Here is a 16084-nt window from a genome sequence, read left to right as displayed (position 1 = left end):
AGCCCGAAATCTCTATTGCCTAGAAAAGCCTTAAGATCCAATAAGGGAAATGGTATCAGAGTCCCACATTGGAAAGATCTGGAGGTCAAGAAGAAAAGCCACCTCTCCACTGCTATAAAAGGAGTAACTTTCACGCAAATCAAGGTAAGATTAATTGACCCTCTCTAACGCCTTTAAAAAATAACTCAAGGGACGAATTCTGACTTGACCTTCGGAGAACTTTTGGCCGGCACCACACCGGTGCTCTCTAAGGGTTTTTCTCCCGTTCGTTCTTGTTGTGCAGGTTCGTTGACTCGCGAGTACAGTGCGACTCATTGGTGACAATTCTCAACGTCATCAATATAAAATCTAATAAAGAATTAATTTAAATATATCAACATCACAAAAATAAGTACACATATGATTTATTATAATTTCTTTCTATTATCAAAGAGAAAAAGAAAAAAAAATTGATAAGAGATAAAGTGAGAACTAAAAATGCTGAGATGAGAGTAATAAAATGAGAGAGTAATAAAGTGAGTCTAAAGTGATATTAGAAAAGAGAAATTGAGAGAGAAAGAGAGAGAGAGAGATGATATTTGCTCTAGGTGCGAGCCACGTTGCTAAGAAGAGTAAAATTGTTGTAACTATAAAGTCATAGAGAGCATAATTGTGGGCACTGCTAATGAGAACGCAAGACTACAATAGAAATCTTGGTGCAATATTTTAAGAAACAATGAAATTATAGATTATTTTTATATAATGGTTTGAACGAGTTACAAATTTGAATAGGCTTTTTATTGAACAATTTGTTCACTTATTGTTATTTGGTTTAATCTTGTTTTTGTTTGGGTTATTTTTGTTGTTAGTTGGGCTAATTTTTATTGTTATTATTTAAGCCATTTTTTGGGGTTTAAGGGGTTAAGAATTATGTTTGGAAGGCCAAAATTATTTTTGGCGTAATGCTAATGTCCATAACATTTTCATAACAAATCTTATTTGACAAATTATTATTGATAGATAGAAAAGTAATGTCAGTAATGTTAGTATTTGGCCTAAATCATAATGAAAATGTTGTGGAGATAGCATTACTCTTATTTTTGTTAAACCCAAATTGCTATGATTTTCAAGTCAGGGTGTTCAAAATTTTTAGGGTGGTCAGAATAAGTTAGTTTAGCATATAATTTTTTTTTTTTTTTTTTTGTAAGCATATATATATATATATATAACATACATTTTTTGCAAGTTAGGGTGGTCACCTTTGCATATATGTAGAGCCGAGCAAATGACTTTGCCATCTAAGCATGATCAAAACATGGGATAGGTTCCTCAAAAAAAAAAAAAAAAAAAAAAAAAAAAAAAAAAAAAAAAAAAAGGAAGAAGCATATGGGATAGTGACATTTTTAGTATGAATGATAAATATTCCCTGTCCATATGATCTATCTTGCCTTGTGTTAATTTTTTCTGCCTTGAAGAGGTGATCGAGTGGGGATAGATTTTATTTGTCCCGGCTCGTTGTTGTAAACACAAAATTCTCAAGTTTGAAAATCAAACAATTGAAAGTGCTTCACAAATATAAATTTGTATTTATAAAATGAGTAAGTACAATTTTTTGTTTTAATTCTTTTACATAAGAAAGATCCTTTGATTCTATCCTCTCGTAGTCTTGACTTGAACATGAAATCTTCTCTACTTTGGTTGGAAGATGGATCAAAAGGTGTTCACAACGAATTCCTAGTTTTGAACTTGTTAGAGTTTTGTTGTTCTTCGAGTTCTTTGAATGTTCTTCAAGTTCTTTGAAGATTCTTCAAATGCAAAGGCTTTTGGATGGAAATTCTTCAAGGCTTTAGAGGCTTGATCAATAGAACTTTAATGATTTTTTGAAGTTTCTGGAGCTTTTTGATCTTGATTCTAATAAAACTTCAAGTTTTGGAAGAAAGATTTGAATGAATTTCTTTGAGTGTTTTTTAGGCAAAAATTTGCATTTTAATGGAAGTTCTTCATGGTTTTAGAGGCTTGATCAATAGAGTTTCAATGCTTTTTTGAAGTTTCTGGAGGTTTTTGAGCTTGATTCTAATAAAACTTAAAGTTTTGACAGATTTGAATGAATTTCTTCAAATGACTTCTAAAAAATCTGGTGAAGAATGAGAGGGGGTGTGCCACAATCTGTAGTGGATTAGGTTGCAAGAGCTAAGACTTGAACCTTTGAGTTGTTATGTCGCTTTCAAGAGTTTCCTACCATTGAGCCCCAACTTCTTAATCTTAGAAGTTAGAACTCAAACTTTTTTATTGGGTAGAGAAAAACTCTTTTCAAGATGTCCAACCCGTAACTTAGGACAGGTTTTTGAAAGGTCCACACGTATGCTAGGATGTATATTTGTTTTTACATAGGAAATCTCCCATTCAATAATCGACTTGATTACAACTTCTAGTCATCAAAGAGATAAAGACTTCTTTGTTGACGACTCCATGTGAACAATAAGGCTAAATTCCATTAATATATTTTAATGTTTGGGCTAATACCAATCATTTTTAAGACATTTCATAACCAAACCCAACTTGGTCCTTAAAATAGTTGAGAAAAATGACTAATGGACCTAACCATGTGTAGGGACTAGATTGGCTTTAAGGATTCAATTGGTCAGTTTTGAAATGTATTGGATCTGGTTGGCATTAGCCCAAATCTCAATATTTATGTTAATGAAATTTTCTATAACAATAATAATGGATATTGGATGAGATTTTTTAACAATACTAGTTTCAAGTTACAACCAGAGAACTTTGTTTCCTAGTCAGACTACTGTTGGTTCTAATAGGAATCAAACAGAGAACCATAGACATTGATAGATGAAAGTCACAAAGAAAGATCAAATATCAGCACTCTCCAATATATATCTTGATCGTGCTCTTGCATTCTCTTACAAGAAATCCAATTTATCTCCAAATCTAGATTAGAGAACTAAGTAATGTCTGTGAGAAGTAAGTAATCCAATTTATTTTTGCATAGGTTTATTATTTACACTATTTTTGTTATACACCAACCACAACGTATCATAAAATAAAAGAAATTTTCAATAGCTGCTAAAGAAGTTGTGAAAAAATAGTGTCCTAGTACACTTATTGATGCCTTAAACAAGCCCATACTTCTACAAACGTCAACGCTTATCCGACTAATCGTTTACTAAAAGAAAAGGGTTTTGCTACTAGTCGTAGAGAAGCCACTATACATGGGGACTGTGTATCAAGACGACACCGTTTCAGCCCTGTTTTTCATTTTTCCATAACTTCTTCGACATTGTTGATTGTGTCTACCTCTGAAACCGTCGCTCTCTCACTTTCTTCTCCAACACTTTTCCAAGGTACGTAAATGTTCGCCAAGTTTTAACTTTATTCTAAACAATTTTGTTTAAATAAAAATTAAAATCAGAAATAAAATTATGAAACCCTAGCCTCTCCGTTTGGTTCCCGAGAAATTAAAAGGTCAGCCCAAAACTCAACTTGGCCGAAATTCTCGTTTTGAACTAAATTTTTCTTTTTTATTTTCGTGTATTTTCTTAGAAACCAAACGAAGCATAAGTCTATCTGAGTCAAAACTCTATTTGTAGATCCTATTTATTTTTAATTTTCCAGCTTCAAATAATAAGAATTTTAAATTAATCTTTGTACCCAAAAAAAATTGAATTTTTAATTTGATTTATTTTCTGAGGAATCAAACGCAGTGTAACTTTCACTGTTCCATTCGCTTTTCCAAATCTTGAAATTGTATCCATTTTCCAAATCTTGAAATTGTATCCATTTTTTTCGTGTTGAATTTTTATATGATAGGTCTATATGTGGGCTCATTGTATGAAATTTTATTTTGTAATAGATGTTTAGTGAAAGGGGATGTTAAATTTGTTTGCACAGTTTGTGAAATTGAATATCTCTTCAATGTATAAGCAACCGTGTTGGATTTCTATATGTGGGCTCATTGTATGAATTTTTATTGTGTAATTGTAGATGATTAGTTAAAAGGGATGTTAATTTTGTTTGCACAGTTTATGAAAATGGGTATATAATTGACTATTTTGGATTTTTATATATTGGGTCTATCTATGGGCTCATTGAAATGTTGTGAATGGCAGCTTTAGATTTAAAGAAAGATGGAGGACCTTTTTGTTGGGATTCTTACTATGCTTCTTATTGTTGCGTTAATTCCACTCTTCCTGTGGAAACGCCGTCGGGATTCTCAATCACAAGATGAAAATGAAGAAGAGCGTGAGGTATGGTTTCCTCCTCTTCATGTTAAGCTTGTTTTATAGTTTTAAGTGTTTGATGTTTGATGGAAGATTAGAATTAAGAAGTCTGTGGAATTATGGCTTTTCTCTTGTTCCACTGTAAGCTTTCTATTTGATCTTTTAATCTGTTCTGAAGTTTAGGTTCCAAGGAGGGAAACAGTTGTACGCGCTACTGGTACTCGTAGAATGCGTCGGAGACCCGCTGCTGGAGCTAGCACATCAACAGCTGCAGCAGCAGCAAGTGTTGAAGGTTTGTAGAGTGGTGTATTTGATGTCTTTTTTCTTTTTGTTTCAACTTCTGTAAATGAGAAATTGTATGATTTTTGTTGTTGCTCTTGGTACTGTTATGTGAAGTTTTGAACTGTTTTTCTCACATTAATTGGATAGATGGTTCTAATTGAATTGTGAATTCAATGTATACTCTACAGTGTCTTATGTTGGGTAGTCAAGAAATAGTATGTCTTCAGATATTTGGTTTTTGGGTGGGATAATTAGCAAGACAGGGAAGGACCAAAAAGGGAATTAATATAATTTGAGAACATTGAGGTTGAAGTAAATGGGGATCTTATGAGGCAAAGGCAGTTGAGAATAAATTGTATAGTTCTGCATGGCCTGTGACTGCTCTTTAGAGGTCTAATTGATTTATCTGTTCATAGATTCTTCAAACTTGAGGCCAAGACAAGGACATTGATAGAGTCAATTGAAAAGATATATTTGCCTGTTCTAAGAGACGTTATATGGTTGACCTATGCCATTATTGAGTTGGGTTGAGATGGAAATTTTTCATAAGGCTGTCATCATGGCATTTTTCCACAAGTAATGGAAATTCACACAATTTGAAGCTTCATTACTTGTGCTGGTCAAAGCATTTAATGTCTTTGGAGTTAGGTCATTATTACAAAGTTTTATGTAAGTACTATAGGAAAGAAAAAATTTACGTAGGTTGTTTCTTCTTTCAGTTCTTTTCCTGATTTACTTGATTTTTGTACTTTCATTGCCTTTTAGTTTAGATATCTGCTGGTATCATAGCATACTGCCTGTGTGCTTTGTTTCACTGTACTTTTTCATCTTATTGGTTATTTCTGATCCTAGGTGTGCTTATAGGACTTGACTTTTGCTTTCCATATCTACCTTATGTATGTTGGAAATTTGGTGTTGTATTGTGAAGTAATCATTCATAATTTGAATGCAGAAACTGCTGATGAAAGTGATGAAGAAGTTGTTGCAGGTGAGTATGAGGCCAAAGCATCAACGAAAAAGGAAAAGAAACGGCAAGAGCGTGAAGCACAGCGCCAGGTACATTTTCTGTCCCTGTTTTTATTTCTTTATTTATTTTTATCTATTTAATTTATATAATTTTTTTAATTATTTTTTTAATCTTTATACATGGTTTTCAGCTATTATTAATCTTTAACTGTCATCAATTTTGTGGTTATGGGCAAGTAATCCTTGCTCGCCATAACTATCTACCCTTAGATCTAATTATAGTCTAATGAACAGTATTAAGATTTAGAACCAGAGCTATCTTTCCATTGTCTTGATTGAGGTTTGAGGTTTAAGTTTTATGGGAATCAGAATGTTGTGGTAGCTAAGTAATTCTCGAATTTCTCATTAACTGGTGAGGATCATGAATGAAATGAGGATTCTTGGCTTTATTTGTCAAAGGGTGGTAGACTCACCTTACTGAAGAGTACCCTTTCAAGCCTTCCAACTTATTACCTTTCCCTTTTTACTATCCCCAAAGCCGTGGCGACTAGATTTGAACGCATTCAAAGGAACTTCTTGTGGGGTTCATTAGTTGAGTGTTTCAAATATCCTTCGGTGGCTTGGGAAAAGGTTTGCTTACTGCGTGAGTTGGGTAGTTTACGAATTCGGAAGTTGGCGCCTTTTAATCAGGCCCTTTTAGGGAAATGGCTTTGGAGGTATGGCCATGAAATCTCTCATATGTGGCAAAGGGTCATAGTCATGAAATATGTGGAGGGAAAAGGGGGTTGGTGCACTAGAGCTTGTAGTAGGGCCCATGGTTGTGGGTTATGGCGGAGTATTAGTGAAGGGTGGGAAACTTTCGCTAAGCATTTCTCTGTTGTGGTGGGGGACGGATCTCGTACTCTCTTTTGGCATGATAAGTAGATTGGGGATGTCCCTCTTAAAAGTCTTTATCCTCAGTTATTTTTGTGTTCTGCTAATAAGGAGGCTTGTATTTTTGATGTGTTAAGCCCTTCAGTGGGTGATAATAACAGTGTGTGGAATTTAAGATTTCAGAGGGAATTCAATGATTGGGAGTTGGCGGCTTCCTACTCCCTTCTCCATTTCATCCAATCCCGAATTCCTAGGGGTGGAGGGTGTGACAGGCTTTGTTGGGATCTTAATGGCAATGGGAAGTTTGATACTCGGTCTTTCTATCATAAGATTCGTAATGCAGCTTCCTCCACCTTCCCTTGGAAGGGTATTTGGAAAGTTAAGGTTCCTAAAAGGGTGGCTTTTTTTATGTGGACAGCAGCTCATGGTCAGATTCTAACTTTGGATAATCTTATGCTTCGTGGTTGTCCTTTGGTGAATCGATGTTATTTGTGCTGTTGTAATGCGGAATCTATGGATCGCCTGTTACTTTTTTGTCCGATAACTCATTCTTTGTGGATGTATATGCTTCGATTGTTTGGGATCGATTCGGTTATGCTAGGTTCAGTTGAAGACTAACTATTCTGTTGGTTTCATTGGCTTGGGAAGCATAGTTTTGACATTTGGGATTTGGTCCCAGGCTGTTTAATATGGACTATTTGGTCTGAATAGAATCGGCGGACTTTTGAGGATGAGGGGAAAACTGTGGTTCAGTTATTAGAGTTTTGCTAGAGAACCCTCTTTGATTGGTCTTGATGTTGGGGTTTCTCGGATTGTTCTACCCTTACGGATTTTATTTCTTCTATTAGAATAGAATAGGGGCTGTTTTTGTCTTGTTGTTTATCTTTTTCCATTGTTCACTTCCGTGAACTCTGTGTTTCTCTTGTTTTCCTTTATTTTAATAATATTCTCTTATTACTTATCAAAAAAAAGAAAACATTGGAAGTATTAGCCTTGTAAATATTTAAATATTTAATATTTATTTGAAGATATATGGGTACTTGGTTGAGTTGAACTGTGTTTCAAATTTATATTTGCATAATCAGAATCTTCTTGTTCTGAGTTCCTCATGATTGTTATGAAGGCTGATCAAGCTGCAAGAGAGTCAAGGCTAACTAAACAGGACCGGTATGCAGAAATGCGAAGGAGGAAGGATGAGGAACGTGAGGCAAAGGAGCGTATGCTGGTAAGTGATCATTTCCTGTGTGTGTGTGTGTGTGTGTGCACATGTGGGAAAATGTGGGATTCCTTGTTGAGGAATTTTGCCATGGCTCATATAGGAAGAAGAAGCCATGGCTCGAAAGGCCAGGGAGGAGGAAGCTGCTGCATTAGAGTTTGAGAAGTGGAAAGGTGAAATTTCAATTGATGCTGAAGGTACTACAGAGAATGAAGTGCAGGATGGAAATCAGGACATGCTTTCTCATTTCGTTGAATACATAAAGGTAATTTTTAGTCCTGGACTTGATAGATTCCTCTTGGAGACTTTGTTCTCTATTTCATGATGAGCATACAAGTTTTATAATTGTAGCTCAAGATTTATATTTGTATGTGTTAAGAAACCTTTAATTACAAACTCAGTCTCTTTAATTGATAGTTTCATACGATAAGTAAATATATTTCACGAGTGTTAAAAATACTTTTTTTCTTATTGGTCAGTTACACATGCACCTAGTGAGTTTTGAACCCACAACCTTACCCTCCACCTTGGTCTTACAAGGGGAGGAGGTGCCATTTGAGCTAGGGTGCATTGACAATAAGTGAGTGTTGAAAGTACTTAAAGGATAGGGAATATTTACTAACATATGCAATAATAATGTTTGGACTCATTTTACAGATATGTCAAAGGATGATGAGCAGATTTTTATGTTTTATTTTTTATTTTTCAATTTGTTTGATGTGATCTTGCAGAACCACAAATGTGTTCAATTAGAAGATATTGCTGCAGAATTCAAGTTACGCACTCAGGTATTCTCTATCCGCCCTTATGCTTCTAGATGCTGTAATTGATATGTTTCTCTTGGACAGTGAAGATGAATTGAGATTTCACTCTGTTTTCAAGCAATTAATACGCATGTTTTGTCTGTCCAACTAGTCTTTTAAGGTTTATCTCGTAGGTCTGCATCTGTCTATCAACACAAGAGATAGGGATAATGCATTGTGGTTTGTGTTGTCTCATTGCTTTGTTTTACACAAAATTTAGCTTTCTAATTTGCAATTACAACTTTTGGTTGATGCAGGAATGTATCAATCGGATCACCTCCTTGGAGAGTATGGGTATGTATTGTCATGTCTTGTCACATTTCCTTTTTGTTGTATTGACCATCTTGTTTCAAACAATCAATAGAGCCTTTTTGAAACTTTCGCAGTCAAAGATAACCTAAATTACTTTCTCATTTTAGAATCTCGAAGGAGTTTTCTATCATATGAAATATATAATGTCTAAAACCTGCTTCATAATTCTTCCATGTCAAATTTAACTCCCCTTTTCTTCTTGCACCTGTTTGTATAATCGAACTTTATAAAAAATGCAGTTTTCTATGTTCTCTTTTATGTTTGGCCTATTCTCATTTGATTGTTTTGTAGTTTTCTCTCTGTTCTTGGGCATAATCTTAGAGTTTCTGTTTTCTTTAAAATTCTTCTGCATAGAATATTGTGTTTTGTAGTCTCTATTATTCCATGTGTTGATCCAGATTTTATGTTCCCATTATGTTTTGGGATGTGACCGTCATACACCACTTCTACCTCCACAATCCAGCTTTGATTTTTTGAAAAAATAGCTCCTTTTATTTATTTATTTATTAAAAAAACTCTCTTTCCTTGTGAATGGTCACGCTGCATAATGTTTCTTCGGTGAATCTTTCATTTACTTTGGTTTAATCCTCGGATAGTTGGTGTTTGTAAATGAATAGTATTCTTATCATTTCAACTGCCTATTCACCTTATTGTCTAGTCTAATAGATAAATCAAGTAGTTTCAGGTGGTCTGTTGCCCAAACAGTCATTCTCTTTCCAATATCCTAAAATTTCTCCTCTGTTTTCTCGTTAAGTTTTCAAGTATATCCAAACCACCTCATTCATAGACAGATAGAAAGGAAGATAAAGAAAGACATCTACCATGCGCTGGTTGTTCATACCTTAAGTCATACTTCTTTTGTGCATGTATTTTTTAACACTGAATCATGTTTTATTAAGACAGTGCAGTTCTGTTGAGGATTTTGATGTTGGATTTGGTGTTTGTCTTAGGGCGACTTTCTGGAGTAATGGATGATAGAGGAAAATACATATACATCTCACAGGAAGAAATGAAAGCTGTTGCAGACTATATCAAGCGTCAGGGGAGGGTTAGCATTTCACACTTAGCTAGTAAGTCCAACCAGTTCATTGATTTGGAGCCTAAAGCCCAGTTTGTTGAGGAAATCAGCAACGTGGAGGAGATCAGTGTCTCTTGACCCAAGTGTATCTATGTCATAGATTTATAGTAGTGGTACACCAAGTGCATGATGAAAAAGTAAAGAGGCTTTTATTCGCTTTTGTGTACATGCCTTCTACATGATTAACAACACACACATCTTTTGCTGCGAAGAAATGCAATAGTTTGACACTAGGCTTTTATACACTATTCTGCCAAAAACAAGAAGCAGAGAAAATTTTACTTAAAAACTCCACATTGCTAATGTGTTGACATTTTATAATGTTTCTTCGGCAAGAACTCGACAAGTTTTGATTAATTTGAAGAAACAAGGGTCCAATACCCTATTCTCTTGTAGGTTTTTGTCGAATATAATTATGTCAATGTAGTTTTAAAAAAAACAAACTTTAAAAGAATTAATATATCATAATTGATTTGAATTTATAGGTTTATGCTTTCGAATTAAATGGTGTTCTTTTGTATTATGTTAAAGTCTTAATTGAAGTTTTCCTTAATTGTTATTGATAAATTATCGATCGTTCAAAAGCCTAAGTTGTTAGGCAATTGTGAATTGAAGTACTTAACCATAGTTCTAGCAATTATCTGTTTCAATAAAATGTCTTTGCAAAGTGGTTACTTAAGTTTTATTATTATTTTTTTTTTTTGGGCAAATTAGTCTAAAATATTTTTGGATGATATGATACTCTGAAGTAGCAAAATGCTTATTGGAAGAGATGGTCTAGATATGTTTGATTCAGGCAAATTTCTGGGATGCTTTTGGAACGAGGACCAATGTCTGCTCATAGACCTCCGTGCCATGCTATAACTCAAGCCGTAATGCATTTTGGTCTCTTGGCTACAAGTGCACGCATGTCATGGAAAAGAAATTATAATTTTACAGTGTTTGGCTCCAGTTTAAAAAGTCAGCTTATTTTACTATTCAGTTTATTTTTAATATTATTCATAGGCCTTATTGTACTTTTTGATACTCTTCATTGGTTCAACTGTACTATTTCAGTTAACTTTTACTTTTATCTACAGTATTTTCAGCAAAAAATTTTCAGTTTCAACAAAATAAACGAATCCCAAACCGATAGTGTTAATAGCCAAATGAACACTTCGGCTTAAGACTATTTTTTGGTAATCTCATTATGCTTTATTTGATTTCTATATTTTGAGACCGCGAAAATTTTAATTATTGAAATTAGAAAGCAAGTCAAGGGGCTAATGCTAAATTCAACTCTCTTCTTTGTCAACTTCTTCTCAAAAAAAAAAAAAAAAAAAAAAAAAAAAAATTTCCATTGTCACAACTCTTGGCAATCAAATTGAGTAACCATTCTTGTTTTCATTAAACAGTTGGATCCAAACACATCCATTTTGGGCCTGCTCAAGCTAGTTTAATTTTTTGGTTTCTATCACAAATTTATTGGGATGGTAAGTTGTGATTAATTGTGTTGTCATTTTCACAATTCATCACTATTTTATAATTTTTATTGTATATCAATTACAATGTATCAACTAAATGTTTGAGAAACATCTTCTCAAAAAAAAAAAAAAAAGGGAAAAAGAAAAAGAGAAACCGTTGGAATTTTTAAAATGAATATAACGGCTATCACATCCCTTAAATGTCTTTAAAATGACTACCAAGAAAAAGAAACATAAATCATTTGTTTCAATTTTTGTGTTTTACTTCATGTTCCTCCAATTATAATATGCCATGTGTTTGATTTTTTTTCCCACACTAGAAGTTGGTTATTTATAAGGAAAGTCAAAAAAATATGCAACAAACTGTCATTAATAGAGTATAAAGTGGAACATAAAAGAGCATGACAGAGTGTATGTCTTTCAAACCAACCAGCACTTACTATATAAGTTTCCTATGCAAAGCAATGCCATGCAATGTGTACTCACACATGCACACGGACACAACACATTCTTTTGTAACCCCTCCTCCGGATCCTAAGCTAAAACAAGAGGAAGAGAATTTAGCTTGACTCAGTCTTCCATTGTCTCTTCTCAAATTTAAACCATTCACCTCTCAATCTTCTAGGGTCTCTGACTCCTCTACACCTCCCTTACCCGCGTCCTCGCGCGGTTGCTCTTCCTCTCCTCCGCCGCTCTTTTTCTTCATTTCAAACCCCAAAAAAAAAATTTTTGAATTAAAAAAAAAAAAAAAACAAAACAAAAGGCATAAACACAAACACAAAAGTCATTGCCTCATTAAGCAATGACAAAAACACCAGGAATGAGAATTGCATGGCACCATGCAAAGCCCTTTTACGTAACGTTGTTGTTAGTTGTGTTGTTTTGTTATACATTTGAGGTTTCTTATGGACAAGACTACGACGAAGACCCCAAGACGGTTGCCCCTCCACCCGAGCAAGAAGACTGTAATGGGATCTTTCTCACATACACCTTCATCAGTCGCGAGAAAGAGTATCCTCGCGTGAAGAATGTGACGGCGCAGGCGTGGTCGTTTAAGTCCCAGGCGATAATATTCAATGCCGGGGTCGATGAGCTCAAGGCATGGAAGATGTTCGTTGGGTTTCAACACAATGAGATTTTGGTGACGGCTACCGGAGCCATCCTTATGGACTCGACTGATTTCCCAGCGCCGGTCGGGAACGGGACGTACTTGGTGGGGTACCCAAATGCGGACTTGAAGACGGCAATTGAAACCGCCGGGGACGAGACTCAGATTCAGGTGGTCGTGGATTTAACCGGGACACAGTTCGGGGTGAAGCCGCCTGGGGTTCCAATGCCTAAGACAATTAGGCTTGAAAATGATGGGTATAAGTGTCCTGCACCACATCGTCGTGGTAAGTTCATTTTGTTGTTTTTTTAAGGTTCATATTTGTTTGCATGAATGTGATTATAGAATGGAAATTTTGTTTTTGAACAAAGTTTTTATTTCAAACATTGATAGATAAAAAATTATAAGAGAAGGGTAATTATTAATCATGTAGTTATATATGTTTTGAATGAAACTTTTGTGGAATTAGCTAGGCGTATAGTGATTTTGTTTTGTAATCTAACATGGGATTCTGATGAATAAGTAAAGCTATGAACAAGAGCCTCAATTTGATAATAACTTGCTTAATATGAAGGTTCAAATTATTAAAAAACTATTTTGGGGGAGGAATTTTTATCCAGAAAATCTGAAAAGGAGCCTTGCTAGTTGATTTTCAGGAGGGAAAGATATAGCTTTTCTTTCAATATATTCATGCTTGTGGAAACAAAAACATACAGAAAATTATGGTTCAGAAGTTTGAAAAGGTACAGCTTTTTCTTAGGAATAGGATGCGATTCTTTTTAGAGATTAAGAAAAAATTAAATGCTTTCATTGAAAAGGTCCCAAGGATGTAAAATGGGTTCCTTCTTTTCAACCTCAGGAAGCACAATAGATAGCACTTTATCAAAAGCTGACTCTTGATAAATTTCATTGCCTGCAATTCAATCATCCAATCAAAAGTATTTTGTTCTTCTTGATGTTAGCTTCTTTGTTTTTACTAAAAAGCAAAGTTACTTTGGACGGTAACAACTTTTTCAGTATCATCGGGTTTGTTTGAAATGGATCAATTTCATGATTCATATTAAATGTTCCTAATTTAAAGGTGTATCAAAACACGGTTTTGCATTTATACAATAGAATACATTGTACATTGCTAGCATTATTTTGCATTCATATAATGCAAGACATCTCTGAACTAACTTTGTGCAAATTTGTTCCCCAGGGGCTAGTGTGATGTATGTATGCTGTAAAAGAGATCCAAAATACAAGGCTAAAGCCACTAAAAAGACCAAATTCTTGCCTCGTCAGTCTGGTGATCTCTCTTTCTCATATGATGTGCTCCAAGCCTTTCCAGGCAACTATCTTGCCCAAGTGACCATCGAAAACAGCCACCCATTAGGCCGTCTTGATCACTGGAATTTAACCTGGGAGTGGATGAGGGGAGAGTTCATTTACAGCATGAGAGGAGCCTTCACTCACAAAAAGGATGGTGCCACTTGTGTCTATGGCCCTCCTGCCAAATACTATGCAGACCTTGATTTCTCTCAAGTCATGAACTGTGAAAAGAAGCCAACCATTTCTGACCTCCCTCCTTATTTAAAAAATGATAGCAAAGTTGGAAAGTTACCTTTTTGCTGCAGAAATGGAACCATCTTGCCCGAAGTAATGGATAAGAGCAAATCAATGTCTATTTTTCAATTGCAAGTCTATAAGCTACCTCCTGACATGAATAGAACTGCTCTGAATCCGCCACAGAAATGGGCTATCAGTGGTGTTGTTAATCCGCAATACAAGTGTGGCCCTCCAATCAGAGTTGATCCATCAGAGTTTCCTGACCCAAGTGGGCTTGCTGCTACCACTAGTGCTGTTGCAAGTTGGCAAGTTGTATGCAACATTACACGTCCCAAGGTTAAGCAAGCTAGATGCTGTGTTTCTTATTCAGCATACTACAATTCTAGTGTCATTCCTTGCAACACTTGTGCTTGTGGTTGTTCTGAATCAGACACTTGCAATCAGAATGCTGCAGCAATGCTTCTTCCACCGGAAGCCCTTCTTGTGCCTTTTGTAAACAGAACGGAGAAAGCAAAAGCCTGGGCTAAAATCAAACACAAACACATACCAAAACCAATGCCTTGTCCAGACAATTGTGGGGTTAGCATCAATTGGCATCTTGACACTGATTACAGGAGTGGATGGACAGCTCGGATTACACTCTTTAACTGGGGGGAGTCACCTTTCGAGGATTGGTACACTGCAATTCAAATGAAAAAGGCGTTTCTGGGTTTTGAAAAAGCTTACTCCTTCAATGGTACCAGCTTACCAGACCTAAATGATACCATCTTCTTACAAGGGTTAAAGGGTTTGAATTTCTTGATGGGAGAGACAAATGGGACTAAATTGTATGACCCAAGAGTGCCTGGCAAGCAGCAAACAGTTATTTCATTCTCAAAGAAACTCACACCTGGAATCAATGTACAACTTGGTGATGGATTCCCAACAAGACTTCTTTTCAATGGTGAAGAGTGTGCGCTTCCTACAGAAATTCCCCGGCCAGGAAATTCTGGGCACCAATCTCATGTTAATTTCCTGGCAATCATATTCATCACAGCTGTGACTTTTATGCTTATGACGGATCACTTCCATATATGATGATTTGGGGATTTTTGCATCAACTCTTTCCACCTAGTAGGGAGTTTGCTTTGGTGAGAATTTACATTTCTTGGATTTAGTTAAACATGTTCAGCACCTCCATGCAACTAAGTACAATGCTTTCTCTCATATCATAATTGTTCTGTCTCAGCATCAGAGGATGTGTTTACACTTGGGTGGATGGAAAATGAGGAAATGGCACAACTAGGATTTCAAGGCCTGTTTTATTATCAGTTGGTTCCAATGGCAGATGCGGAGGATGTAACAAGTTGAAACAGAAATTATGATAATCTGTATGAAATTATAACAAGTAGTTTTTATATAACGATGGATTCACATGGTATCTGACAGATATTTTACACTGAAGAGTGACTGGTTCACTGTCTTTTTGTTTCCTAGCACTTATTTTTTCATTTATAAAGAAAGTGTTGTGAAATTTTTTGGAACTTTTTGTCTTCAAATATGTTGGTTTGGAATTGACTTCAACCTTTCATACACATCGGAAAATTTTATCCTAGAATTTCTATCTCGCAAATATATTTAGCTCGAGTGGTAGGGCTTGGGGCTACATGGGGCAAGTCATATGGCTTTGTCTCCTCAACAGATATGATTTATAGCAGACATTAGTAATCTTGTACTAAGAGGAACATCAAACATGTCATAGTACAAACTGGTTATATATGATTTTTTTTTTTTTTTTTTTTTGATAAATAAGAAAGAAGTATATTCAAGAACTACCTCATGAAAACACAAGGCAGAGCAAAGATTAAAGAGGAAGAAACAAACAGAAAAAAGAAACGAAACACAAAAACAAATAGAAAACAACAAAGAGCTAATTACAAAGGAGAGAACAAATAAACAAAGGGAGAGAATCACTAGAGGTGAGTCCCCAAGCCCTAGACCAATCAAAGAGAGAGCCGCTAAAATAAGCAAGCAACTGGTCATTGGATTTGTCCCTGTCCTCAAAAGTTCGCCAATTTCGCTCCCTCCAAATACACCACATTAGGCACAGCGGAGCTAGATTCCAAATGCTAGAAGAGTGCTTTTCCAACCAATTCCACCAGCCGAAAAGCGTATCTGCAACTGACCTTGGCAAAACCCAAGAAATCCCAAAAGATCTATAAACCAAACTCCACAACTT

General features: G+C 35.4%; 2 protein-coding genes across 2 annotated transcripts; both read left to right on the top strand.

Annotated features, from left to right (window-relative positions):
• The first annotated feature begins 4090 nt into the window (after positions 1-4090).
• On the top strand, positions 4091-10139 carry LOC115958424 (DDRGK domain-containing protein 1-like). Its single transcript, XM_031076841.1, has 8 exons — positions 4091-4241; positions 4398-4506; positions 5449-5552; positions 7459-7560; positions 7655-7816; positions 8283-8339; positions 8612-8648; positions 9617-10139. The coding sequence occupies exons 1-8, from the start codon at positions 4122-4124 to the stop codon at positions 9820-9822; spliced, it is 897 nt and encodes a 298-aa protein (XP_030932701.1). The 5' UTR covers positions 4091-4121; the 3' UTR covers positions 9823-10139.
• Positions 10140-11954: 1815 nt separating this feature from the next.
• LOC115958423 (COBRA-like protein 10) lies at positions 11955-15313 on the top strand. The gene is made up of 3 exons (XM_031076840.1): positions 11955-12601; positions 13517-14996; positions 15095-15313. The coding sequence occupies exons 1-2, from the start codon at positions 12010-12012 to the stop codon at positions 14941-14943; spliced, it is 2019 nt and encodes a 672-aa protein (XP_030932700.1). The 5' UTR covers positions 11955-12009; the 3' UTR covers positions 14944-14996; positions 15095-15313.
• Positions 15314-16084: the final 771 nt, after the last annotated feature.

Source organism: Quercus lobata, chromosome 8 (assembly GCF_001633185.2).
Source record: "Quercus lobata isolate SW786 chromosome 8, ValleyOak3.0 Primary Assembly, whole genome shotgun sequence".
Taxonomy (NCBI): domain Eukaryota; kingdom Viridiplantae; phylum Streptophyta; class Magnoliopsida; order Fagales; family Fagaceae; genus Quercus; species Quercus lobata.
Note: the sequence above shows the minus strand (reverse complement) of the source record. Positions and strands in the feature narration are given on the sequence as shown.